Genomic DNA, 27,999 nt, shown 5'->3' with positions numbered 1-27,999 from the left:
GAATGGACCCTAACGAAGGACGGCCTGATAAAGCACCACGACCTCTGCCTAACCCTGTCGGTCTACGCGAAAGGCACCACGCTGCTGATGCAGATCTGCGACGGCAGCGAGAACCAGAAGTGGAGGCACCTGGAGGGCGGGCTGATCCGGCATTCGAGGCTGCCGGTGTGCATGGACTCGAGATACCACGCGCAGAGAGGCATCACCGCCGAGAAATGCGACTCGAACGCCGAGACACAGAGGTGGCACCTCTACAACCACAATCACTAGCTCGCGAGCTCGATCGGCGGCGGCTCGTGAAGATCGTCGTCGTCGTCGTCGTCGTCGTCGCGTTGCCGCCGCCACACGAGGCGCGGCGAACGGGTCCGCTATCTGATCGGAGGGAGCAGGATCGACCTGATCCGCGCGATCGACCTCTCCGACCCCGAGAACAACCTTTTCGAGCGCGCCGCTCGATGAACAATCAACGCCTCGTCGGTTCAGACGGACCCTTCCCCCGACGGGAGGAAACAGTGATCGAACAAGATAATATTAGAAACTATTTCCGCGAGTCTCGAAGCGTCTCGAGACGTCGTTGACCTCCGACGAGAGACGAGATATATCCTAGGCGAGAGATCAGGGAAAACTTGGAATTGAATTCGACGCGTCCGAGCTGGATAGATTTTTCCGGGTGGACCGATGGGTTTTCGTTCGATTGTAGACAATAGACGGGCCGGGCAGGGATTCGAGGAGCGGGTCGAGTCGCCTCGATCCGCTCCTCGAATAGATTAGCGCGCTGGAAACGATCGAGTCTGGATATTCCGAATCGGCAAGGCGAGAGAGCCAATCTCGAGGAACTTTCATTCCGCTGGTACTTTGACGACGTGCATTTAACGTTAATTTCCCATGATCTCAAAACGATTTCATTGTTCGATCGCATGGTAATATCGTGTAGGGGTGAGATGGAACCTGAGAAAAATACTCTGGTACTCGTGGTCGCGAAGGCTGGCCCAGACTGGGAGACGTTCGTTACGATTATACGATTCGGATAATCGCTCCTCGGTCTGGGTCAGACCCGACAGGAACACGAGGACGAATATCGCGGACGTTTCGGTGCTTTCGACGCACGAGTCGCGGGAGTGTCTCGTTTCAAACCGTAAACACTAAGGCCAGTTCCACGAGCAGCTAAAGCGATCCTTTTTCCGGCGAGTTCGGCGATCGAAGGAGAGAACGATCGAAGACACGCGGGCCCGCTTTCTCTTAACCCTTTGCGGACGAGGATTTCCCGAAATATTTCAAAGCCCCGTACGAACGGGAATTATCCGTGGAATTTTTAACGCGTCGCCGATCGGAGTTACGCGGAGCGAAAGATCGTTGCTACTAAGTTATCGCTGTTATTTATGCGAGCGTTTCGATACGGAAAGTTAAATTAATTCGAAAAATGACGTGAATCGTATATCAAATTGTTTCTATCATTTCAACGATTAAACGTCTCGCAACTTGGAAATCCGAGTTCGCCATTGGAGCCGACAACATGGCGGCGCTCGTCGTCAAAGGGTTAATTCCCGTATGTATCTGATAATCTCTCTAGCCCGACAGAAGCTGAATCCGAATGCAATAGCGAGGAACCTTGTTTTCAGCCGACTTGATTGTTAACGACGAAGTATATATATACCAGGCGGCGCCGTGCTTTCCATGTTTCTCTCCGTAAAATCCGGCGAACAACGCGCGCACGTGAATCGGACGCATCTCGCGCCGACGCGATTCGCATCACAAAGAGATTTATTTTTCTATAAGAAATTGTACACACTTACTTGGTTGTGCGAATAGTTGGGGATTCCGCGGTGCGCGGCCGCTCGGCCGACTCGACGCGTTTCAAGATGGCGGGCCGTGGGATCGCACGAGTAGACAACGATAATCTTGGAGGCTGTCGATACGGAGATTGATTGCGTTTGTATTCGCGTATCCTTTCTCTGCGTTTCCTCTTCTCCTTTTCACCGGCAAACGCGTCGAGACGATCAACGGCGGCGAGCGATGCGGCTAAGCGCAGCAATACGTAGCGGAAGACGATCTTTTGTACACTTACACTTTCCCGGGGACAATGATCTACTGCTGTGTCGTCTCGCATTGGAACTACATACGTATACATATATACATATACGGGAGTTTATGCTATCGAATATTGTAAGCTTTTGTATGATATAAACACGAACGCGCTCTAATCGCCTCGACATTCGCAGCACTACGACAAGGAATTGTTTATACGGTTCGTTTAACCCCCTTCGCAATCGAACCGCAATCCTTCGCAATAGAGACGTCCCTAGAATCTTATTTTGTAACTGGTTTTTTTCTTACGGAACGGATAGATACCGTACGTTTTAATCGTTCGAGTCAGAGGATCATTTCTTCGATCCTCGATCAGTTTATACGATGGACACCTTATCGTTCCGCGCGTGAACTGTACACTATATTTATTGAACGTACCGCTAGAATCGAGTTTTCGTTTCGGTGATATCTTTAAAAGAATACAGGGTGGCTGGAATGGAATAGAAAGCCTTAGAAATTCTTCGATCACTTACACTTGCGTTTCGTCCAATCCACAGTCGCGGAGGCATCGTCGGAGATGGAAACTCCGATGACTCGCGAATCAATGCGCTGTACATACATTTCACGTGTCCGATCAATTACTCCCCTCCCCACTTCTCCCCCGTCCTAAGGCGTCTCCGAGCATCACTTCTTCCGCCGTCAAACGCGAATGAAATTCGCCCGTTTCACCGCTTTCGTCGCGAGTAACGAGACAACCATTAATCGCGTAACGATTGTACATAATGTGTCTACGGTACTTGTAAGTTTAAGCTAACACGAAACGTACTTCCATGGATCTGTAAGCTGTAATATAAACGACCGACTACGAACGTTAACGTATAAGATAGAGGAATAGAACGGATAAGGAGCACGGTAACGTTCGGATTAGCGAAACTACCGCTAAACCGGGGACCGAGCCGTTACCCTATAAATTGCCGCAATTTCTTCGACGCTTCTTCGTCGAGGGATTCGTGTGTCGTTCGTCGATGGGAAACGAACACGATTTCGGTGACGATTCGTTCGAAGCAGTGAAATGATCGCGCTAATCCGAACTTTACCGCACGCTGTACATTGAAACGAGTATTTTTCCTGCCTCCGTGTAATCTACGTTGAATTCTCGATTGATTTTATGCCCGGTTAAGACGGTGTCTCTGGAGGTGTTGATTATACAGGTCGATTAAGAAACGGTGCGCCAAAATTCGCAACACCGGTCCTGCGTCTAAGGGTGAAGGGAATTTTCGCGTTTTTGGAAGGTTCTCCTTCGATTCTGGTACGGCGGACGCGTTCGAATCGCTGGTCCACCGTTTCCGAATCACCTTATATACAGTATGTTACATTAACACGCTTTCCGGGAACGAGAGGAAAGCGATTTTTAACATTGAACGTTGTCTGTTTAACGCTCCCTACTTTCAGTCTATCCGACGTTCGGTTTACAATTGTTATAACGACGCGTCGACGACTCGGCACGGTCGGACTTTGCTCCGTTGCTTTGCGAATCAACGGGGAATACGTGGAATTAGTTAATTAATCGATCGACCGTTCTTTCTCGCGTTGACTCCGTATCGAGATTGTAACGAACTTTGCGGTTTCCATTAATTAGTTGCGCCGACAGACACGGCGAACGTTCGTTTTCAGAGTCCGCGTGCCGGTCCTCAACGCGTGCGCATTGAATTTCTGCAGCTCTGTATTTTGCAAATGTATAATACTAAATCTGAATGAAATACATATAAATATATACGATTCGTATATACTTATGTATGTATATATACGTTTATGTTAAGAGTGCGATATTATAGTACTTATAGGAACAAGGTTTTTTAATAAAAAAAATGGCATCACTCCAGGAACCCACGTGTAATTACTCCTTTGACCAAAGAGAATATAGGAATCAACGAGTATCTTATTTTATTAAAAACATTCTGTACAAAGAACTTAGTCAGGAGAAGTTACTCTCGAAATGTGAGTCTTTTAGGTCCATGTGCAGTTGCTATGTTGCAGCACTGCGCTTTTTCAATCCTTTCTTTACTTTATTCTTAAATTCCTCTATGTTTATATCAGTTTTCTGCTTTTTCCTTTCGCTAGGCTTCTCCTCTGGAGGTACAAATGCCTGTGCTCTCCTCTCTTGCCTCTTCTTCTCGGCCTCCTCGTGTTTGGCGTCTCTTTCCTTCTTCCTCTTAGCCTGCTTCTGTTCCTCCTTCAAGAAGTACTCTCCGGAAGCTATCATCTTGTCCACCTTGCTTTCTTGCTGCGGCGGTGGGAATGGAGTGTAAGGTTTCTTCTCCTTCTTCTTCTTAGGCTGCTTGCGTTTGCTGACATTCTTGCTGCTGAACTTTGGAAGGAACCTTTCCCAGTTCTCGTTCTTCAGCTTTGGATCCTTGGCTAGTTCCCTTTTGATCATTAAAGCTTTGATGTTATAAATTGGATGAACATTCTTCATGGTGTCCTCTATTATTCGCCTAACTTGCTGGAGACCTTTGTAAGGACCTAATGCAGCCACTGTCTGTCCTTGTACTAATACGTAACAATCGGTCAGTAACTCTATAGATTTCAAGGTGCATCCATTAGGGCCAATAAGCCTCTGACGTCTCTTGACAAATTTCTCTCTATTCCTTACAAAGGAGGATATCTTAATAATATCTGAACCTACATCATCCTGTAGTACTCTTACTGCTTGCTCGAATGGGACAGATCTAGACATAAGCTTGATCATGTCACGTGCCTTCACAATGATGAACGGATCCCATGTCTTCCTGGTGGTTTTCACTGTCATGCTACCTTCTATGAGATCCAATTCCGCTTTGACAGCATGCTTATCTAAAGCTCTCTGTACCAAGGGCCAATGTTCTTTTAGGTACTTCTCTCTGTACTTTGGGAATAAAGTAGCAAACGAACTCTCTTCCAACAGACGATGGGGATTGTCAGACTGCTTGAAAGATGGGATTTTCAACGACCATGCATTGTCTACTGGCTCCGTCGTCTTCGGCTCGTCTTCCCTCTCAGAGTCACTCATTTTTTCCACATTAATTTGTCACTCTTCGATCATTACACTTGACACTAATCAGCAGCAAAACCTCGTGTGCGACAACATTTAAAGGTTATGTTTACTGCCTAAAGAAAAGGTAAGAAAACGACTGTGGCGCCATCCGCGGCAAAACGCTCAAACTGGTAGCCGATCATTACCGACACACCTGAAGAAATGTTAAGAAAACGAACGTAGCGCCACCCGTGGCAAAACGCTCAAACTGGTAGCCAATCATTACCGACACACCTGAAGAAACGTTAAGAAAACGATTGTGGCGCCATCCGTGGCAAAACGCTCAAACTGGTAGCCAATCATTACCGACACACCTCGAGAAACGTTAAGAAAACGATGGTGGCGCCACCCGTGGCAAAATCCTCAAACTGGTAGCCAATCATTACCGACACACCTGAATAAAAGGTAAGAAAACGACTGTGGCGCCACCCGTGGCAAAACGCTCAAACTGGTAGCCAAGCTTTACCGACACAGTCGTCAAGGCCTTAAAAAAAGTAGACGTCTGCGTCGGTACAGTTTGGCTACCAGTTTGAGCGTTTTGCCACGGATGGCGCCACAGTCGTTTTCTTACCTTTTCTTGAGCCCCTTGGGCAGCGTCGGTAATGGCTACCAGTTTCAGCATTTTGCCGCAGATGGCGCTGAGTTTAAACTATATTAATAATTTTAATTAATTTCAATCTTGTCTCTTTGAAGTACTTTTAATGAATAAGAATAAATGTTTATAATAACTGAAAAACATACGATAAGATTGACAGTCTTAGCAACCATACTATCGTAGTAGAAAGACGACAGCCGAATGAATGAGAATCAACAAACAGCATACAAAATGTTAATTAAACAATACGTTATAAACTTCGTATATACATCAATGCATTTCTTGATCCCCAAAGATCCCCTACCTGCAATTTCCCAATTCTTATCTGCCTCTTCAATGGTTCCGCTATCATTGGATCCGCCGGTTCCGATTATTCCGCGGATCAACATCAAAACCGCAGAATTCGCAATGTAAATTGAAGCAACAAATCCCCTAAGAACCGCGTAATCCGTCCAAGGGACTTGGAAACAAGCAGCTTAACCGTGGCACACGGTGACATCGATAATCCCTCGGCGCGGGGAGCGTCGCGTGTTTCCAGCGGAGCGTGCGCGCTCGCGGGCAATAAAAGAGAAACAGAGTCCCGGCCTACGAAGCCGGCACGTCTCGTCGCTCGTCGTCGGCGCAGTTCTCGGCACGCGATTTATCGTGTCCGCGAAACCGGAAGTGTCTATCGGAACCCATGACTCCTCGACAACTTCCTCCGTTCGGTGAAAGTGCTGTAAATCGTCATCGTCCGGCTGTCTATATGGAACGCCGTGACTGGACAGACGATCTAAACGACAAGGACGCTAGAAGTGTCGCAGCGAAGTCCAGGCATCGCCGCAGCGATCCCCTAATTCGCGTCTTGCGTCGAGAAACTTTCCTGGAGAGGATCCGTCGAGGAACAAATAATTCGCTTAAACGTCCGAAGATCGAAGCCAGCTGACCCCCAGCTGATCGCTGGGCAGCTTCGGGAGTGGACGGAACGGCTGCGGTTCGATGCATGGCAAATTGCCAGATGACCTACAATTCCGGAGGGGTTGAACCGAGACACCGACCGATCGTCTCGATAAGGAGGCAGGACGATCTCCTGTAGCAGTGGGAGATCAGTGGTCTCGAGCATCTCGTTGCGAATCGGAGGAAGAGACGAGAATGCGCGTCGTTCGTCGAGATCTGAACCTTGACATTAGAGAAATTCGGATTTATTAATAGCTCGGATCGCGGAGGATCGACCATACGATCGGAAGCTAGAAGATTATTCGACCGACGAAGCTGGAAGAGGATTCGGTAGAAACGGACCGCCCCGATCGGACCGCGCCATAGATCTGCGATCGATCCCGTAGAGACAACCCGACGTCACTCGAGATCGTAAACACGGGCGTTGCGGAGTATCGTCGACGATGTTTGCCTAGAGATCGACCTTCAACGTTGGTCTCCGAGACGTAGAAGCAAGGGAGAACAGCGGAGAGGCTTCGAGATCGTTGGACTCGTCGGATCGGCTTCGCTTTCGGAAATAAGGTAAGCTCCCGAGTGCCATCAGACCATAGGATCCTTTGCTCCGATTACGAGTCACCAATGATAGGCAGAAGTGAAGCGAGTAATATAGATATTCCTGAGTTTCATACGAGATAGTTAGCACTCTCACCAAAGTCTCTCATAGGACCCTTTGCTCCAATTACGAGTCACCAATGATATACAGAAGTGAAGCGAGTAATATCTCTATTCCTGAGTTTCATAAGAGATAGCACTCTCACCAAAAGTCCTACGAAAGCAAACGCGAACCGAACTCCACTGGATCCCCGTAGAACCTAGGCACCTAACTAGCGAAAATAGTCTAACTCCAAACTCAGTAGCCACTCGCAGTTACAAAATCCCACCAGCCTTCAGAACATCTCCAACACGATCTAATTTCCCTACTTCGTCCGAACGAAGACCAGCGAACCGAAACGTACCGAACGATCGAACCTCGACGAGCCCTGTTGCAGGTCCTCCAAGGTGGCAGCCTGGTGAGGCGTTGACGGGTGTCCTCGGACTGCCGTAAGAATCCGCGAGAGGATCAGCCTCGGTATCGACCGTGAGCGGCGGCGGGCATGGACGAGGGCGAGGGCGAGGGCGAGGGCGCAGCCGCCGCCCAGCCGCGGCAAACCAGGCCAACGCTGCGCGACATCGCCCGCCTCTGTGTCAACACCTTCAGAGCGTTCTATGCCGGGGAAACCGTGGTAGCGGCACCACCGAGAGCCACCGCCTGTCGAGGGGCCGAGGTCCCGGCTGGCCCCGACATGGGCAACCTGCAGAGCGACGCCAAGAGGAAGACCAAGAAGGGCAAGAACGCTGACGGGACGGCCAGCGTTCATGGGTCCGTCGACGGCCTCGGGGACACCACCGACACTGGGGACGACGGGGAGACGGAGGACGAGACGCCCGTCAGGAGGCCAGCCCCTGCCAGGCCGGAAGAGAAGCTCCCGAGGCCGACTTACCACGGCAAGCGGCAGGCGCCCAAGCCACCGGGGTCCGCCGTGAGAAAGGTCAGGGTCTGTGTAGGGCATGGTGCAGGGCTCAACAGTTGGACTATGAGTTTCAACGGTTGGAAGTTTGGACATCCGGAAGTTCGAATTCCTGATGAAATTCGCGTTTGTAATATCGATAGTTGTCTCTTCGAAGTTATAGTTGGGTAACCATGGTGTTAACGGTGATTCATCCTCAGCGCGAAGACGGGAGAGACGTGGTTTATTTTCTAAGATAATTGCATGAGAGATTTAGCGTAGAGAGCTCGCATTAGAATGACCCAGTATTGCGACTCGGTGAAAGTGATAGCAAGATGGCAAGGATCGAGCACAATGGCGAATGTATCGAAGAAGATTTGTCTTCGTTATGGAAGTAGGTCGAGCGAATATTTTATTCAAGAGATATCAAGCTGTTTCATAAATAATATCCTTTGACATTTTCGGTAGGCTGCTCTATAGTATAGATTCTTGCATTCGCGTCGAGTCCTCTGTATATTGACGATTTCGCGTTCGATTTTTTGCAGTATTGAAGTATCATTGAATCAGTAGGAAACAAATAAGTAGGAAACAATCGGTTCACCGATGATTCGAAAGAGGCATAGGTATTAACCCTTAGCAGTCCTGTCGAGTCGGACTCGACTATTTTATTGCAACCTCTACCTATTTTAACAATTTTTCTATATTTCTTTGTAGTATCACAATTGTACCATTTAAAGGTAACATTTCAGTGACTCCTAAATATCCTTGAATAAATAAACAGAGCGTCTCATTAAGCTGTAATCGAATGAACTAACGTCGAAGCGAACCTCAAAGCGAGAAACCAAGAGCACTTCGGACCGCAAAGGGTTAATCGAAAATCAATATTACTTTCGAAATGGCCTCGCAGCTAACCGACTGCTGCATCGAATAGGTTCCACAGCCAGAGCCCGAGCCTCCGGACGACTCGACTCAGAACCAGCGAGAGAGCAACGAAGCGGAATATGGTGCTCGTCGATCCACGGACACGGCGGAGTCGGCGGAAGCGACGGCGGAAGTTGATTTATCGAATACGCTGTTGGTGCCGGTGTCCTGTCCCCCTCAGAAGCAAGGGCCGGTCGTTCTAGTCACCGATTCCTGGCGACTGGCCAACAAAAGTCACGTCGTGTCGGAGATCTCGATGCCTCCCAGCCAGGAGTCCTCCAGCGACAGCGTCTTCACCGATCCCGACGACCAAGGAGCGGACGCCGCGAAGAAGGAACTGTCGGACTCGGCGTCGACGACGACGATAGCAGCGACGACGCTTCCGGTCCCGAAGATACAGGAGAACGAGCCGAGTCCTCTTCCTCCGCAAGCTGGTGAGTCTCGCGTCGAGCGGATGGTTTATCTTTTGAAAACTCAGTCGTTTCACCCTTTGCCCTCGAGAATATTTTTCTCAATAAATATTCATTTTCTGGTGAAACGTCAATGTTTCTTGCAATTAACACAAAGAAATACCTTGCATACATTAAGCGACAGAACTATTTTATTTCGATGTTCGAGTTTTCAATTTTACAATTTTCTTTGGTCAAATCAAATGGCGGCCGGAAGGCGCCTCTCGAGTGCAAAGGGTAAATCCTTTCACGCGTGGATTTAATTAGCCTTTGATCGGAGATAAGTGGGTATCAATTTAGCTTACCTGTAGCTTTTCGTAGAGGTTAATTTTGGCACTGAAACGCAGTAGTCGATGAATAATATTCCGGTTGTTTATTTCAAATTTGTTTTTAAAATGCTCGGTGTGTGTAACGTTCTTGAATAATATAATGAGAAATATTTCATACTTCACCATCAACTGCGCGCGCTGTCACGCTCGCTGCGATCTTCCGATAGTCGCAACTATCTGCGGCACAATGTATCTCTTATCGTCGAAAACATAAATGAATCGTCGCTCGGTTGGCGACGCTGTTACATCACTATCTGTCAGAAAAAGAAGCGAAGTATCAGGGAACTGGTCTTGAACGGTACTCGATATAAACAACGCTGACAAACCTGCCGATCCGCGGACGTCCGACGCGCCGGTTCCTCGAGGAATTCGACGAGGATTGTACGGAGTGGGTGCGCGAACACTGAAAGCTGTCGCCGCACAGGAATATTCAACGGGCTCGACACGTGAAACTGCGGACGATTGGGCCGCGAAAATAGACGCGAATCAAGCCGTGATAATAAACGACGATTAACGAGTGTAGTCGATAAGAGCGGCGATAAGAGGAGGCGTGATCCCGCCACGTGTCCCAGTCGTGTGTTCCCATTGCACCGCGAACTCCGACGTTCGACCGCGGCTCGTCTTGGCGGATCTTACGCGAGAACGAAAGAGGAGTGAAAGAACGTCTGATAACATTCGAGCTTGGCATTTTCGAGAAAAGAGAGAAATCAGAAATATTCGGTAGCAGCCGAGTTTGATGTTTCCAAGGGAAAATAAGAATAAAAGATATTTGAATCACTCGTGTTTGATATTCTCGAGATAAAAGAAACATAAAAGATAGTGGCACCATCCGAGTTTGATATATCCAAGAGAAAAGAGAAGTAAGAGAATATTTGATAGAATCCAAGCTTGAAATGACATCAGACGCGTTCGATCCGTCGATTACCGATGAGGCGACGGTTCATGGTCCACAAGCAGCCAAGCTCGACAGTGTCACCGGCGGACTGAACGGACTCAAGGCGATCCACAATTATCTTTCCACCGCCAGAGGCTAAAACGCCTCGGTTCAATGTTCACTAATCCCGAGATCAGCGATTCTAACTGTGAGATTACATGTGTGTATATTACTGATCTCGATACCAGTGTACATAATTACGATCCGAGAACAGCGGATTCTTATCTCGTATCTCCGGCGTTCGTTTACGATCTAGCGGTTTCCCGGACGCAGGGGATCTCGAAGAAGGACGCGCGAGATTGAACGTCAATGCCAAACGAAGCCTGGGACGGTGTCGATGCGAGCAATGAATACGTCGGCGGCTGGAGCTCCAGTTTGATCATTAAATATTACATAGGTTCGCTTGGTCCATCCCTCGGCGTTGAAAGCGCACCGCGGTAGACCGAGGGAGAAGGCGAAGGACGGTTTCAAAGAGGGTTTCATCTTTCAGAGAAGCGGATCGTGGACACGCTGATCTCGGTGCTGCCCGAGCAACTCAAGTCCAGGCTCACGGAGGCGGAGGTCGAGCAGTTCGCCACGAGGTTGTACTCCAGGTTGCATTCGGATGGACTCTTCGGGTCGATCAACTTTGACAGCGCGACGCAGAACAAGGAAGCCGCTGTAAGATCGAGGAGATGTTTCTCAAGTTGTTCAATAACATTTCAGCTAGGTACTACTGTATACACAAACATTTCAGGAAGAACCACCGAGAGATCGCAGGGACTCGGAAAAAGAAACTCTGCGGAAAGAAGTGGAGAGACTCCGCGAGCTGACGAAGAACGCAGACAGAGCCACCCAAGGCAAGTCCACGCAGACCTCCCCTTTGACTGTACCTCCAGAACAAAGGACCAATGACGTCAAGTCGAGAACGTCCGGAGACTCGGAGAGATCCAGCGTGCAAGAAATCATCCTCGAGGAACCGCGCCCAAAGACGCCAATCGCAAATGGACCTAAGGAAGCGAAAGCTCCTAAAAACGACGTCATCAGGAGCAATCTCGTGTCACCGTTATCATCTCCAGCGTCGCCGTTGCCTCCATCTCCTCCAGCTCATTCCAGCGCGGCTCCGCCGCCCCCTCCACCTCCTCCGCCACCACCGTCGCCTTTCCTAGACCATCGTCCACCTCCTGCACCCACACCTCCAGCTGCCCCCACGTTCTCCATTCCACCTCCGCCTCCGCTGCCACCGTGCCCTCTGGCTGCTCAGTCGATCCCATCCCAAAGTTTAACGTCCTTAACCGGAATACCGCCTCCTCCACCGCCTCCGCCTCCCCTGCCGCCGCCTCTGCAGCCCCTGAGCAGAGAAACACCTGCCTCGCCACCTGTTCCTCCGCCTCCACCGCCTCCGCCGTCACCCGTGCCCTCGATAAGCCTGATATCGACAGTCCCGCCGCCTCCTCCGCCTCCTCCCACGCCGCTAATTGGCTCCATACCTCCTCCGCCGCCGCCCCCTCCTCCTCTGCCGTCGCTGTCAAATTCTTTCTTAGGTTTCCAGGACAGTCCCTCGATTCCTCCGCCGCCTCCGCCGCCTCCACCTCCCGCACCGTCGATAGGAGCTCTCGGAGGTTCCATTCCACCTCCTCCGCCTCCTCCCTCGACTCCTCTGATCGGAGGAGTGCCGCCGCCGCCGCCTCCTCCGCCTATCGGAGGTGTCCTCGGCGGAGCTGGCATCCCTCCTCCGCCGCCTATCGGCTGTCTGCTCGGAGGACCTTCCCTTCCGCCGCCTCCGCCGTTGCTGGGAGCCTCCGGAGGACCGCCGAGACCTCCGCCTCCGCCCGGAGGATTCTCCGGCAGTCCGGGGCCTTGTCCTCTGCCGGCCCCGCCGGCGGGTGGATGGAACCCGGCCAGCAGAGCGTGTGAGTACCAGGATGAGGGTGTTCTTGGGATATTTGAGTGGGGATATCGGCGGTGATCAGTGCGGTCTTACTCGTTTAGGCATGAGAAAGGAGCCCATGTGCCCAGAGGTGCCCATGAAGCCGCTGTACTGGACGAGGATACTGGTGCCGGTGGCGCAGACAGAGCGTGGTTCCGTAGAAGCTTCAGACTCTCCCGCTCAAGTAAGAGATTCCGAGGTTTCCGCCGGCTCGTGAATCATTCGATGAACTTGCTCCTTTTCGAGTTGCTCGCTGGTTCGTTTAGAGACTCTTGAGTCGTCGATTGTAACCGTGCCAGCTTATTTGTTCCTAGAATGGAATTCAATTAGTTTGAACGTAAACGGCATCTGTCCTCGCAGATTCCACTATGGGCGGAGCTAGAGGAAGAGAAAAACCTGGACATGAAAGAGTTCGCCGGCCTGTTCTCGCGCCAGGTGACCGAGCGAAAGCCAGTGAAAAAGGTAGACGACATCACGAAACCGTCTAAGATCCAGCCAGCGAAGATCCTCGACTCGAAGCGCTCGAAAACGGTCGGTATACTCGAGAAGAGCTTGCACGTGGACTTCTGCGAGGTGGAGAACGCCGTCTACAATCTCGACACGAGCGTGGTCAGTTTGGAAGCGCTGCAACAGATATACGAAATTGTGAGTTTTCGTTCCAATTCCTTCGACAAAGTATCACAAAGTACCACAAAGTATCGCGAGAGAGTCAAAGAAAATTGGATTCCATTGCAGAGACCAACTGCCAAGGAACTGGAGGAGATAAAGTCCTTCGAGGAATCGAACCCGGACATCCCGCTGGACCAACCGGAGGTCTTCCTCAAGAAACTCGCCAGTATAAACAGCTTCTCCGAGCGGATCGCTTGTCTGATGTTCCAAAGCGAGTTCCACGACGCGATCTCCTCGGTCTCGTCGAAGCTAACGAACCTGCGCACCACCTGCGACTTTCTGAGGAACTCCAGCTCCTTGAGGAAGGTGATAGCGTTGGTCCTGACCCTTGGCAATTACATGAACGGCGGCAACAGGACTAGAGGACAAGCGGATGGTTTCGGTCTAGAGATCCTGGGTAAACTGAGGGACGTGAAATCGAACGTACCCGGTATAACTTTGCTGCATTACGTTGTGAGGGTGAGGCTCGATCAGGAGAAGGATCACAATTTCGAGGAACCGCTGCCGTTGCCTGTTCCGGAGCCAGCGGACATCGAAGCTGCCTCGAACATCAACTTCGATAACATCTCTGGGGAGCTTGAAAGGTTGCGGAAAGAACTGGAAGGTAAACGAAGGTCTTAATGTCGAGGAATGTATGAAATATTTTAAGAACTCGTAAATATATTTCAGTAGTTGTTTGATTGTTTACAGATACGAATGTTACGATACGTTGAATGACAACGTTGTACAGTTTATAACGAAGTTTCTACTTTCCTGCAGCCTGCACCAAGAAATGCGAAGCAGTGGTAGAAGCTGACCCCGAAGGTTCGAGCTCGTTCAAGTCGAAGATGGATTCGTTCTTCAGCGAGGCGAACGTGGAACTGGCGAACGAGCAGGAAGCGTTGCAGGAAGCCAGGAGCAAGTTCAAGGCGTTGATGCTGTTCTACCAGTACACTCCCAAAGGAAGCAGCCTAGACAATGCAGATCCGAACGCGTTCTTCGTGCTCTGGCTGGGTTTCTGTCAGGACTTGAAGGTGGGCTAATGAAGGACCAATTGAGTCGCTCAGAAACTTCCCAATTTCCCTGGACTTATCCGCTTGGCTTCTGAGCGAGTCAATTAGGTTTTGCAATTGAAAGATCGTTGCTAAAGGGTCAACAACGTCTGTTTCCTTGTTCGATGTTCTTTTACAATGATTCTGGTGATGCTGTAGGACATCTGGAAAAAGGAGCAACAACGAATAATGAAGGAGCGAATGGAGGAGATGCGCAAGAAGTTCGAAAACAAGAACAAAGTGGAGAAGACCAAGAAGAGCGCGACTGGATTGAAGACGCGCCTTCAGAGGCTCGCGCGGAAGTAAAGAATCGCTGTTCGTTGATCGTTTTCTACAGTATTCAAGACTGGTCCATCGGCACAATTCGTCGTCGGGATTAGCTAATCCGCGGAAGAACGCCTAATCTTCGAGCGAGGATAGCGAACTGGCTGCCTCGGAAGCGACAGCGCGCACAGGCGGGACCGATCGATCGGATCGGACGTGTCCCGATCGTTCGCCCGAGCTTATACGGCACTAAAATTATCCGATCGAACGCACGACACGTATCGCGTAGGGCATGATGAATCTGTTACTGTAAATAGGATCGTTAAATTTGCACAAGAATGATTTGTATATACGATGTTTCGCGTATTGAAGAATTTTTCCGATTATTGAGAATTAAACGAGTAATTTTTACACTATCCGTCGTGTGCGGTTCATTTTTCCTCCTTCCTCGATCCTTTTCATCGATAACAAACTCGCCGGGAAGCACAGGAGAAGAGAGACGGGCAAGAGAAGACAGTCACAGTAGAGAATTATTAACAACGATTATTCTTTTGTTTTTTTTTTCATTTTTTTGGTGTCAAATGCGTGTGCGTTTGCGTATATTTTTTTTTTTCTTTCTTTCCACTGCAATTAGTAGCGACGATACAGAACCTTCAAGTAAAGCGAAAACAGAGATTAACATTTAAAGATAGTTAATAGATTAATCGCATCATCGTACGAATCCGTGCTATTCGCGTTAATCGCAATTCCTAGAACGTACAAAAGAAGATAAAAGAATAAAAGACCAAGAAGAGTGGCAGGAAGAAGTGGAAGTAGAACGAAGAAAACAAAAAGGGGGCAGGGGAAGAGTAAAGATCTATTTTCTCCCGTGGGATAGTCGGGAATCGTTCCGCCGGGTGAACCCGCGATCAACGAACGACGCTACGTTTCCGAGATACATCGATGAAACGTTGATAAGAAACGACAGCCGGGTTCTGCCTGATCTACCCGGGGCCTCCGACGGTTTCTCAACTTCCGGTGGTCGGTTTCGCCTCGGCAGGCAGGTACGATTCGCGCAGAAGCGGCACGGCGATAGACTTTTAAGGCAATCCGTATTTTATATACTTCTTTTTAATAATAGAATATTATTAATGTTACGCGTAATAATATAATATTATTATCGTTAATATTCTTTTTTTTTTATTTCTTTTGCTTTACGTGTAGCGTTTGACTCGTGTCTCTTTTACTAGGAAACTGTCTTAGTCGCGGAGTGGTTCCCGGTTGCGACACCGAGCCGGAGAATCGAGAGCAGATATATAAATAATGTACATCGTGGGTATCTCTAGCGTTATCTCCCTTCTAGCGTTTCCTCTCCGCTTTGAATCCTCGTCCGGTTCAAAGAGTCTGAAACGTTTCTTTCGAATTCTTGCTCCCCGTCGCAGCGACCCCAGGCGTCGACGGAACGAATCGTTTCAGAATAAAAGAAAAGTAAACAACGATCGACCGAACAACGGTTGGAGAAACGGATATTCGAGCAATCGGCGGTCGCGTGTATCGTCGAACCGCGATATTCGGGGAATCACGCGCACACACACCGCAGCGAGAGGGAATCCTCTGAAAAAAGGTTCCCTTTCGAGGAACGTTTCTCTCTGTCTCATTCTCACGTTCTCTCTCTCTCTCTCTCACACATTCTCTCTCGCAGGCGATCATACAATCATTCTCTCTCGCATACTGATTCATTCACTTGCAGTTTCTCTCTCTCTCTCTCTCTCTCTCTGTCTGATACGGCTGGTGAACACCTAGTTACTTTCTATTGGATAGCGCAACGTTACAATTACATTAATTAATAAATCGTTATCGGCTATTTTCCTCCGTGTCACGGGTAAAGAAACTGCTTACGAAAACATTGTTAATCGATATACCGTCACGAAGCAACCAGAGACCGCCGGGTCCAACTACGTATCGCCTGTCCTCGGACACCTCTACGTATACGCCGGCCGTCGCTGGCCCTCCAATAATTTCATCATTATTCCGGACCGCTGATCGCGTCCATTCTCTCGCCTCGGTCGCGACTCTATATTAGCGCAATTCTTGTTTTCTCATTTTTTCCCCTTTTTTACAAAATAGTTCGATAATAATGTTAAGCTCTTTCACACTCGATTAGTGGACGCCTCGAAGAGTGTTTACAGATCCTCGACTCCGGTGGACAGTCGGACGTGTCACTGGAGCCAGGCAGCTGAGTTACTTATTTATTTCATTAATTAATTAATCAATTAATTCACGATCGGCGTTCTCCAGCGAGGCGTCCGCGCGGTTTTCGAATTACGTTATTACATATATTTATATATTTATAGATTTATGTATATATATATAGATTTTTATATATATATATATATATTAGATTAGATTATCCTAAGCGTTGCGTCGGCCAGGATCTCCCTGATAGGGTCGCTGATCCCAGCACCGACGTTTGGCCTTCTTTTCGTTCGCATGACTATACGAATGTCCGGCGACTATAATCGGAATGGTGCTCGTTGGTCGATCGGCGTCGGTTTACCCTTCCGTTGGGTGGTCGGTGTCGTCGAGACGGACGTGTCCGAGGCGCCTGACGGCTTCCTGGACAGCTTTAGGGATGGCGGCAGCGGCGTGCTCGATCCGCTGGACGGTGTCCTCGTTCTGTAGAATTATTTCCTGTTATTAGCTACCGTCTCGTCGGGCCAACGAGTCTCAAACTTGCGATACAGAATATTTAAACTTCACAGTAAGTAATCTGACGTTTCCAGTGAACATAGATCCGATATTCTACTGGAAGATTATCAACTGTTCAAGTTCCGATTGCAGGAGTTGCTGCCAAACGAATCGCAAGGCGAGGGGTTAATGCTTTTCGAAAGCCAATGTTTTGCTCGTGAGAATTCGAACCGGATAACAGATTACAGTTTGAGAAACGTTGTCTTAAGATAACGTTCAACGACGATCGCCGATCGCGATCGTTTCGTACGATCATTTACGCAGCCTGGTCGATACGGCGCGTTTGAAATAAGGGTCGCGTGGCCACCCCTTGGACAAGCGACAGAAAAAAACCCTCGACAGGAAACCAGAACAAAAAATAAACAGATCAGAAACCGAAACGATGAATTACCTATCTGGCTTGACGGCCGACGAGGTGTTAGTTGCTGAATTCGTACACATCGAGCTGCTCCTGATGTTAGAAAACAGACACGGCAATGGATTATTAACCCTTCCCAAGCGATGAGTTAGTTAATCTGTGTTTCAAATTAGGAGATGAGTGAAAGAAACGAGTAGGGACGCTTCGACGAAGTCAACGGAGCTTTCGCATTCCTCGTTCACGACTGAACCGACATGTAATTAGAGAAGATTCAAGATAAATGAAAAATATCAACCCTTATCTGCTAAAAATAGAATCTCGAAAATCTAATAGAATATCAAGGTTGCTCTGAGGAATCATTTGAATCTTTAAACATAAACATAACTAAAAAAAATTATTTATTTAACTCTGAAACATAACGTTCTAAAAGATACTATTCCCCGAAAACATTTATCGACATAGAATTCACGGAAATACCCGCAAACTTTTCGCGAAAGAAACGAAGATAAAGTTGCTCCTGTCTAATTCGTCGAAGCGTGTCATGTTAAACAAGCAAACGCAACAGCAAACCCAGAAGAGTAGGATGTTCTACAGTTTGGTGATCTACCAGGGATCGTGTCTAAAAGTTTGGCGAGAGGGAAGAGAAGGGGGTGGGGAATCGGTGGCATGCTTCCCACACAAGTGCAGAAATAGAGAAAGTAGAGAAGATAGAAAGCTAGCCTGTGTTAACAGCGGAGGAAACAGTTCGGCCATACCCGGTGGAATCGGTAGAAACCGTCGAGTCGTTGCTTCGCATGGAATGGGTGGATATATTGCTGGTCATCGATTGCGGGGATTTAATATCCGTGCCCACGTACACGGGGATCCTCGAGTGGCTAAACCATCACCATCGAATCATCAATGTAAGCTACCTCTGATCCATTCGACGATCAAACATTCGGACAATCACCGCGGGGGAACAGGGACTGCATGATTGAACGAAAAGTGAAGCTCGAAAGAAAAAAAAAAAAGAAAGAAAGAAAGAACGGAACCGAACGTAAAATATAAACCGACCAACGAAAAGCCAGACAACCAAGAAAGCCACGAACTGATACGTGAACGAATGAAAATGATTATGAAAGAAAAAGAAAAAGAAAACGAAAAGAAAGAAGATAATGAAAGACCTCCAGAGTTATCGCGAGAGAACGATCGTTCGGAAAGCTACCCTCCCAGACGACGCGATCCGTTTCAAGACTAGCCACACACACCGTGTACAATAACCGCATAGATAACACGTGAAAGCTATAAGCCCAATAGCTCCCAATTATACCGAGTCTAGTGCTCCGATAATCGTTAATTTAGGTTTACCTGATCGGTGTGCCGACACCAGTCAGGGTTGGAATGCTCGAAGCTCTATGGATCGTGCCAAACCTAAAAACATGTTATTAACCAGATTTTTAATGTTAATCGTCGTTAACAGAAGTTACCGACACGCGTTTTAGTGGACACCTAAGTGTTTTACGTCGGCGTTAATAATGCGTTTCTAAATCCTCGGGTTTTCTCTAACTAGCTCCGCGCTCTTTCGTCTCCGCGCATCTTCCTGGCGTGTCTCTCTTGCGCAGAGAAATTCAAAGTAGATACCAACAGAATATTAATAAAATATATAGATACGTATTGGTATATAGATAGACACATATATGTATACATATATATATAAAGAAACGAAAAAGGTCTGGGTACAAAATGCTAGGGATAATCGATACATTAAATCATCATCGTGCACGATCGACGCATCGATCGATAATACTGTGTTCAAGATGCGAGTTAGTCCTTTAAAGTTATCCTTCATCATCCTAGTTCTCTTTCTCTTTCGGGCACACGAGGGGTCAAACTTGGTTTATGGAGTACGAACCTCGCTGATACGCCACTGGCTGGACTAACTAGACCGGTCGGCGTTCTCGGCCGTGAACTTGATCCGTTCACTGGCGTTCCCAGCTTCTTCCCTGACATGCTGTTGTGTCTGCTGGAGGTCGGTGTTGTTCCCGTTGTACTCGTTGCTGTTCTGCGCGGTATGCGGCTCAGATTCGTCGAGTCGTCTGAAAAATTCACGCGGAATCAGGAAAATCTCCTCCAATACTGCTCGAACGTTTCTCTTTCAAGTGCTCTATCTTTTTAAATATAGTTGTTTAGCAATTATTGATATCTTCGAAGCATTGAATATTCGAAATGATACTGAAAATAGTTTCATTTGAGTCTCATATGGATGCCTGAAGAAACTGAAACTAATCTATTGCTACAATTTTTATAGGAACTGCATATTAATCGTATTAAATGCTCAGTATTTCTAATGTTGAGGGTTAACGTTTCGAAGTTTCATTAAGATGGATATTCTACCTGTGCTGTCGAGAGACTGAGTGGAACCGTATCGACTCGGTGGTTTGCTGCCCTGTCTCGAGGCAGGTCTGCTTCCTGGTCTGCTGGTTGGTCTGGACGCTGGTCTCGACGCAGGTCTGCTCGATGGACGACTACCGCCTAAAGTAGCACAAAAGGATCTACATTAGTACATCGTTAGATTATTCGATAGGACGTTTAGCTATTTTTCTCGAGAACGATGCAATTCTTCGGAAACAGCAAACGAACGAGCCTGAAAGTTAACCCTATGCACTCGGGAGGTGACTCTCAGTCACCACTTGATTTCATGTAGTAAAACTAAAATTCTCGGACTCACCGGGTGTAATGGTGCTTCTGTAAGGCGTACTGGTCTTCCTGGAGCCAATCCTGAAGGAACTCTCGTTGTCGCTGAGGCTGTCCGGTGTCCCAGCGCTCAGAGAAGAGCGAGACGCTCGCGATTGTCCCATGGGAACGCTTCGCGCGCTGCGTTCCCTCACCTACGCGACAGAAATCTCGATTCAAACAGGGGAAACGACGGGGCAGGAGAGATATGCGTGTTCTACGAGAGTAGAGACAGACGTAGGCAAACAAACAGACAGAGACAAACAGCGAGAATCGTTTCCTTGTTTAAAACGATGCTGTTAGTTACTGCGACACCGTGTACCGAGCCACGAAACGGAGAAATAATTGCGAAGATACGAAATCCTGAGCTGAAAACAGAACTCTCTTTCGATTAATCTGAGGCAAATAGTGTTTTAATTAGAGTATATACGTTACTACGTTCAACGTTTCGTTTAGAATTAAGAAATCGTTAGGCGAAGAACTAGTGACTCGATTGTACTTTAAAGAAGAAGGAAATCTCAGTGAATATTCCTGAACATTTTGCTGTAGGATTCCAGAAAATCGAGAATACTGTGAATTTATGGAATCTACTGTTTCAGTGTAATTCACTGGAATGATTTTAATCTGAACATAATTCGTAACGTCGCGTTGCTGTTCGCTCGTTCGTTCACAACCTTCCAACGCCGCCGATGCGAACTTGAAAAGACTGATTGATCAAACGATCGAACGATCGTACGTTGAAGATTGTTACTAGACGAATTTGCAAACGAAACGGAAACCATCGTGGTCTAGAAGAGAGAATACAGAGAGAGAAATAGAGTGAGAGAAATAGAGAGAGAGACATAGAGAAAGAGAGAGAAAGAAAGAGAGAGAGACAGACAGAAGTAGAGAGACTGTATTTACGTTCTACGGAAACCGATAAAAATCAACGAAATAAAAGAAACAAAGATTCCATGCAAACTTACCAGAGGAAGTTGGGAGAGATAGAGTAGCTTATGGTGATTCGAAGTATCTCCGATCAACGCCACTATGCACGCACCAATACAGCAATACAGGAGATCGTTATGCATAATATCGGTACAGTTGTACACACCGTATCAAATCTCTCGCGAAACGCGGCGAATTTCCGCGCGATCCGACCGTCCGTTTTCGAAACGCGTCGACGGAAAAACTGATCGACATCCTCTATCGACATCGAGGAATTCAAATTTGAAATTCTTCCGCGAACTACGTTCGTTCGCGTTCGTTAAAAAGTTTCACAGCTTCTAGTTGAACTTTGGTCTGAAAATACCGAAGCCTGACAATTCTCATCAATTGTGACGTAAATAATTTTCAATCAGAAATTTCGAGGATCCGTCGATCGTTTGTTCGTCTCTGAAACCGAGCTACAAGAATCCCGGTTCATTCTACGAGGAATGGGGAGATCGTTCAGAGGCATCCAATCAAATGGCAACGAAAGAATAATCCGTGAACTACTGCGGAAACGGATGAGAAGATCGGCGCGCGGCGAGAAGGACGCGGACGCATGCGATTATCTCTTGTCGTGTAGATGCATCTGCCGATTTTTCAACGATCGTCCGTGATTTCTCTTATGTTGCGACGCCCTGGTACAATGTGCGCGACTAAACGTGAAGCCATGTTTCTCACGTGTGTCACGTGCGGTGCAGAACACACTCGAGTTGTCGGTGAGTCGCGAGAGCTACCCTTTCTTCCTCGTTAACGCGTTGACTGCCGCAGAGAATTCTATTGTCTTCGTTCAATGCGAGTCACGAGTATGACGTACATAAAACACCGGAAAGTAAAAATTTGGAAAATAGAAAAGATAATGAATTAATTCGATCACCAGCTAGAGCAATCTTCTTCGTTAATCTTCAAAGGATAATCAAGCATTCCCTCTTTATTTTGGTCTAATTATTTCTGTTGTATAAATTTCTCTTTTCTTCGTCTATTCCGTTATCCTCTTCCTATTGAGCCAATCGGCAATTAACGAAGCGAAGTTCTGAACGTTCCTCGAGTTTCGAACGATCCCAAAAGACAACAATCAACGCGTTCCAAGTGTATCCAGTGCGACGCGTCTCACGGATGGGAAAGTGGCTCAACATCCACCGTGCAATGCTTCCTAACGCGTTGTCGACCGAGGACGCAATGCTGCGTCCGCCCGATCAGTCGTCGAGATCCGTTGGAAACGAATCGCTCGTCACGCGGAATCGGCTCGGAACTGGAGCCGACTCCGTCCGTGAATCGATGCACCTAGACCAGCGATAGATCTAATTCTACCATTTCTACCGCATGCAAGATCATCTTCCTCGACCGCGGGAATCGGACGCGAGCGAAACCGCGCGGGGGAGCATGGCGAGGACGGTTGCAGCGAGAAACGAGTGACAATACAGCGAAGAGAAACAGAAAACGGAATGATTGCTCGATGGCGCGATGATCGGTCGCTGAGAATGGCCAACCGCGGTTCCATCGGTCGTCGCACGATGCCCGCGTTAACAAAAGCGCACTCGTGGAAACAGAAACCAAAAAAATATAAAATAAAGAACAACAAGAAAACAGAAAACTGCGAAAACCAAAAAAAAAATGTGAAGAAATAAAACAGGTTACGAGTTCGTGAAAAAAAAAACAGGAAAAAAACTGGCGAGAAACTCAACAGAGATATATGTGTACACAGAGAGACAGATAGAGAATGTATATGTGTATATATATATATATATATATATATATATATATATATATATGTACGTATATATATATACATATATATATGTATAGAGGAAGAGAGATTATTATTAATTATTACTGGGGGTACACCGTGTGATCACACACCAACGACAGCAGAATTCAGAGAATAGAGAGTTTCTTATTTACCCAATGATAAGAGGGGGCGTGCATGTGGAGGGGATACGAGCACGGGAGGTCCTCCTTTTGCCTCAAACTCTCAAATATCGGCGTCAGCTGGCTCATAAACTCCTCCGCTACACCACAAACGAAAAGTTTAAGGAAATGCAACGAACGCGCGTGCGTTGCGAACCGTCTTGTTCTTTTTATTTGCACGCGACCGTCCCGGCGGCCGGGCGAACGACCGAGCATTCGAGCAACGTGTCGAGCAACTATCGAGAAACTCTACTCTTATCATTAATTACTCCTGCGAAGGAAGGTTAAAGACTTTCGAATTCAGGCGAAACCTCATTGATCTCGAGATTAAAGTATAGAGAATAGTATCATCCCTTAATTCCATCTAACTTCGGTTTAACAATCTTCGTTCGAACGACGCAAATGAAACCTCGATGCATAAACATCCCCGATCTACCGTTCGAATGAACTCGTAAAAATTCTCGCATCGGCAATGGTTAAATAATCTCGCTCGAAAGCTGCTCGTTCACCCCGCCAAGGACGCCGCGTTCGTGCAACGGGATCCTCGAGATCCCCGTGATCTCTCGTCCTCGCGGAGAGAACGTCCGTGAGGTAAAAAAATAAACTAAAAGGAAAAACAGAGAAATAAAGAGAAACAATGTGGACAATAGACACACACGACAGTCTCGTGAAATCGCATCTCCTGAGGTGACTGTTCGGCCCCGATGGCGGCGGCCGGGGCTCGACTCACGGAAACAAAATTCTACCGATTCGAAGACGCAGATCAGCGTGGCTTAAGGGCTGTAAGGGACGATACAGTGCGAGGGGGGTGGGGCGGGGTTGAGAACTGAAAAGGAATCGTGGGAGACGGGCTCGGGAATGGAAACCGAATCGGTGAGAGAGCTGACTGAAGCGACTACCTCTTTGGTGCTTGAGGGTAGCTCTAGGTGCGACGACTGCTACCTTGTCTAAAGCTGACATGCTGGCATGCGAGGGTGTAAGATAAATTGCTCGCCAGGAGGCTAGGTGTATACTCCTGAACTGATTTGTTCTTGGTACTTACCCTTACAGCGGACTAGCGACAGAGATCTTCGACTAGGCAAGACCAGAGACAGAGAGAAAGAGAGAAAGAGGGTTCAGAATCGAGGGTAGTATGATGCGTGCGACGTTGACGATCGAGATCGAACCACCCCTCCGGTAATTCGACGTTGCCAGTTTCTTTCGTGAGAGACTTCGACTCGTCGATTGGCCACGAGACCAACGTACCATTCGGAGTTGCTTTCTTCTTGGTATTGAGAGATGCGGAATTTCTTCGGGATAAGCTTGGTTGAAATAGAAGTTTACGAGGAGATCGAGTAGTATATCCAATTGGGGGATGAAATTTATAGCTATTGTATGATGTATATAAACTGGAAGTAGTTTTTGAACAAGTTGCTCGGAAGATTGAAGGACACGAAGAGTAGGTAATTGTAAAAGTTGATAAAGATTGAGTGCATGAGAATTTTAGAAATTTCGAAGAAGTAAATGCAACGAACTGATAAGCCATTCTAATGCACGTCGATACCAGAAAGAAAGCAATTAGTCTCCAAATTGTTGAAGGAGAACCATCCCGAGTACACTTCCTCTGACAAAAACGATTCCCATCCTATGATCGATCGTTGATCGATCGTTTGCAGAGATCGACGAACGATCAATCGTGTCTAATCTCTCCGCGGATCATCGGAGAGATCGAATCCCATGGAAGAATCGCGAAAGATCAAGAAAAAGAGAAAGATTGTGAGAGATAAACGAGTAGTCCCCGGATGGATCGTGATCGAGGACATCGAAAACTCGCGACGGAAGAAGGCTGAGCGACTTGTCGAGCGATCGACGGTCTGGATTACGATCCATTCTGGACAGGACGCGATTGGATTGGCGACGTTTACCTTGGTGATGGGTCCTGCGTTCGCGGATGTGATTTGCGTACGCTGCAGCGTCGAGGTCGGGCTCGGCTTCGACTTGAACGCAGTCATTGTCTGGCTGACCCCGTCCGCCAGTATGAATTGCTCTCGCAGCTCGATATTCGTTCTTCCCTTGGCTACAGTGGTGTGTTGCGTGCACGCAAGTTAGAACGAAAGCCGGTTACGGGACGTTATATGCCGGGATTGTTTTTTAGAGGGCGAGAGTAATAGAAGAATATGTATTTTGTACAGATAAATACAGAAAGATTGAGGCGCAGAGGGGCGGAAAGATAGACAGGCAGTCGGGTAGCGAGGTAGAGAGACAGAATAGAGAGATTGAAAAATTCAATGTTTCAAAATTACGGAGGAATTTAAGGAAGTTTCAAAGATTCGAAGATCAATGTTTTAACGTTTCAAAGATTTAAAGATTCAACGGTTCAAAAATTCAAAGATCAATGTTTTAACGTTTCAAAAATTTAAGGATTAAATGGTTCAAAGATTTAAAGAATCAATGGTTCAAATATTTAAAGATTCAGTGATTCAAAGGTTTAAAAACGTAAAGATTCAATGGTTCAAAGATTCAAATTTTCAAAGATTCAAAGATTCGAAGGCAGAGAATTGAATAGATAGCAGGGAAGATGGCGAGACAGACACAGAGACAGAGACAGACAGCAACAACCGACAGAGCACGGAGGGAAAGAAGAAGGGGAGAATAAAGATATGCGATAGGCATAGAGCAGATAATTAACGGGCAGCCGCGAGATAGATAATTGTTAAATATCGTTTTGTCATTTAGCAGAAATTGGGTGGTACGATAGTACAAATCAGAGCGATCGAAAGGGGCAGATAGTATAATAATTAGTAAAGCGTATAGGTACAATTAGAAATAGATATACGCAAAATAGCAGCGTACATGCGCGGTTGTTAGAGCGTAGAAACGACGAGAGTATATTTTTATTGGCGCGGATGCGCGGACAGAATAGGAGCAGCGAGATAGAGAAAAGAGAGAGAAAGAGAGAGAGAAAGTGAAATATAGAATTCAGAGATGACAGTGGCAGTAAAAGTAGTAGGCGACAGTATTACAGCGACAGTTGTTAGAGCGTTGCCAGCGGCGTACACGGTATGTTTGTGTGCGAGTGTACGGTGGAAAAACAAAAAGAGAAAAAAATACAGTGTATTATAGAACGATTGTTCTGGTAAAAAGAGTACGGGGTTGGGTGTAGAAAAATAATAAATAAATCATTCGGTGAGAGAGTAACAAATTACGTTACATTGTACTGTCGTGTGTCGGAGAACCGCTTTGATTTGCATCGATCCCGAATAGTAATGTGATATATGATGAATGGAATGTAAAGTCGATTTATCGGTGCTGTTTCTCCCGTTAATTACGCTTCGCGCGAATTCGTTCTAAGACAGGGGTTGGCATGCGTATGCAGCGCTGACGTTGCAAGTTGTTTAATTGGAGTTTCGGAATACTGATTAGTTTCACGATACCGCACTTCCAAAGTAGTGCACACTAAGATCAATTGAATTTATAAGTTACCATACTTGTATTACTGCACTCCCAAATGATTGAACTTTCAAATTACTTAGTTCCCGAATGATTAAACGCTCTAATGACTAAAGTATTCAATTTCGAAAGTACTAAATCCCAAGTTATTACATTCCTACATCGCAGAATTCTTAAAGATAGAGCTGAATGTCTTACAGAGAACCTCGACAACTTCCAACTTCCAACATCAACGTTGACAAGGGGTGGAATACGAAGATCGCGGTAAATATCGAGAAAAGGTACCAACAAATCAGCGACGACGTATGAATGAAACGGACAATGACCAGAAAAGGAAGTAATGACGCGGAGATGATGAAACTACGCGACCGCGGTTGGAATTTTGTTTGAGAAAAGTTCGCGCGAGATTACAGAGATCAATCATGCTGTTTAACGCGCACACGCAAACACGAACGCGAGTTCAAACAGAACGCACTCATACACTCGGTCACACGCAAAAACGAGCTGTACAATCACACGATATAAATTCGTTGCGAGGAGAAGCAAACGTATGTACACACGGACAGATACGTATCATGCAGGATATACGAAAACGACGATTTCGTGGCCAGTACGGTGCTCTATAATTTTCTTCGAAACGATCTTAATGTATTTTACTGTTTTTTCGTGTATTTGCCACTTATTGGTTCATCGTACAGGATAAATAGAATTATATTTTACGCGCACGGGCCACGAGTAGCAATTATTCCCATATAAAAAGATTCTCACCGAGCGGACACCAACCCTCATGTTGTTCCGGTTTGTTAGGGTCCGGTATCGGCATTAGAAAAACTTGACGGGTTAATTACGATTGAGAGGAGTTTAGTGAATGGTCCGTAGTAGTTATTAGTTCTTTTCTTTCTCTCGTGTTCCCAACGAGAAGTCTCAAGTTTCAAGAGAAACGTAACGCATGCAATAAATGTCAATAAAGAAATTCGATGCTTGTAATTCAAAAAGGGTAAATAATTACACGTGAGAGACAGAGATCGGAGAAACAGGTAAGTCGATAAAATTGTGCGTAAATATCAAATCAACGAAAACATAGTTAAAAAAAAAAACAAAAAAACAAATGAAACAACGAACGAGATATATCGATGGAGCTAGAATGGAGAACAGTGTGTTACGTGGAGGTTCCAGGGATCGGCAGAGGATGAACCAATTAGTTAGTAGGCTAATGATAAGCGAATACGAGTCTCCTA

General features: G+C 47.0%; 4 protein-coding genes and 1 long non-coding RNA gene across 50 annotated transcripts in view; 3 read left to right on the top strand and 2 right to left on the bottom strand.

The window, feature by feature from the left end:
• Window positions 1-3,911, top strand: part of Pgant2 (polypeptide N-acetylgalactosaminyltransferase 2) — a 220,397-nt gene extending 216,486 nt beyond the window's left edge. Inside the window, exon 10 of the mRNA XM_031989325.2 lies at window positions 1-3,911. Coding sequence (XP_031845185.1) covers window positions 1-270 — 270 coding nt within the window. The 3' untranslated portion in view covers window positions 271-3,911.
• A 35-nt stretch (window positions 3,912-3,946) lies between these two features.
• On the bottom strand, window positions 3,947-5,194 carry dbe (KRR1 small subunit processome component homolog dbe). The gene has a single exon (XM_031989224.2). The coding sequence runs from the start codon at window positions 5,072-5,074 to the stop codon at window positions 4,052-4,054; it is 1,023 nt and encodes a 340-aa protein (XP_031845084.1). The 5' UTR covers window positions 5,075-5,194; the 3' UTR covers window positions 3,947-4,051.
• Window positions 5,195-6,215: 1,021 nt separating this feature from the next.
• Window positions 6,216-15,077, top strand: LOC116432389 (uncharacterized). The gene is made up of 10 exons (XM_076370719.1): window positions 6,216-7,190; window positions 7,658-8,197; window positions 9,087-9,510; window positions 11,279-11,448; window positions 11,525-12,680; window positions 12,760-12,881; window positions 13,058-13,342; window positions 13,433-13,970; window positions 14,126-14,379; window positions 14,557-15,077. The coding sequence occupies exons 2-10, from the start codon at window positions 7,763-7,765 to the stop codon at window positions 14,701-14,703; spliced, it is 3,531 nt and encodes a 1,176-aa protein (XP_076226834.1). The 5' UTR covers window positions 6,216-7,190; window positions 7,658-7,762; the 3' UTR covers window positions 14,704-15,077.
• A 127-nt stretch (window positions 15,078-15,204) lies between these two features.
• Window positions 15,205-27,999, bottom strand: part of shot (dystonin-like protein short stop) — a 109,498-nt gene continuing 96,703 nt past the window's right edge. For 32 of the 46 annotated variants that reach the window (XM_031989193.2, XM_031989196.2, XM_031989199.2 and 29 more), the window contains 8 exons: window positions 25,237-25,388; window positions 20,454-20,613; window positions 20,120-20,257; window positions 19,638-19,821; window positions 19,094-19,156; window positions 18,502-18,621; window positions 17,780-17,839; window positions 15,205-17,316 (listed from right to left, as the gene is read on the bottom strand). In XM_031989193.2, the coding sequence (XP_031845053.2) occupies window positions 17,154-17,316; window positions 17,780-17,839; window positions 18,502-18,621; window positions 19,094-19,156; window positions 19,638-19,821; window positions 20,120-20,257; window positions 20,454-20,613; window positions 25,237-25,388 (1,040 nt within the window). In that variant the 3' untranslated portion in view covers window positions 15,205-17,153. Of the gene's footprint in view, window positions 17,317-17,779; window positions 17,840-18,466; window positions 18,622-19,093; window positions 19,157-19,637; window positions 19,822-20,119; window positions 20,258-20,453; window positions 20,614-21,423; window positions 21,486-23,326; window positions 23,434-25,236; window positions 25,389-27,366; window positions 27,593-27,999 lie in introns of those variants that run through there. The other 14 variants (XM_076370707.1, XM_076370717.1, XM_076370716.1 and 11 more) reach the window with 11 other exon arrangements.
• Window positions 26,347-27,486, top strand: LOC143174905 (uncharacterized). The gene is made up of 2 exons (XR_012999389.1): window positions 26,347-26,892; window positions 26,962-27,486. It is a non-coding gene; the product is annotated as an uncharacterized LOC143174905 (long non-coding RNA).

Source organism: Nomia melanderi, chromosome 9 (assembly GCF_051020985.1).
Source record: "Nomia melanderi isolate GNS246 chromosome 9, iyNomMela1, whole genome shotgun sequence".
Classification (NCBI taxonomy): Eukaryota; Metazoa; Arthropoda; class Insecta; order Hymenoptera; family Halictidae; genus Nomia; species Nomia melanderi.
This window is presented reverse-complemented; position numbering and strand designations above follow the sequence as displayed.

Excerpts from the sequence above, each read along its gene's own strand:
- dbe (XM_031989224.2), bottom strand. The coding sequence starts at position 5,074 with ATGAGTGACTCTGAGAGGGAAGACGAGCCGAAGACGACGGAGCCAGTA.
- LOC116432389 (XM_076370719.1), top strand. The coding sequence starts at position 7,763 with ATGGACGAGGGCGAGGGCGAGGGCGAGGGCGCAGCCGCCGCCCAGCCG. Across the intron at positions 12,882-13,057 it reads CTTCAGACTCTCCCGCTCAA|ATTCCACTATGGGCGGAGCT; the intron begins GTAAGAGATTCC and ends CTGTCCTCGCAG. Across the intron at positions 13,971-14,125 it reads GTTGCGGAAAGAACTGGAAG|CCTGCACCAAGAAATGCGAA; the intron begins GTAAACGAAGGT and ends ACTTTCCTGCAG.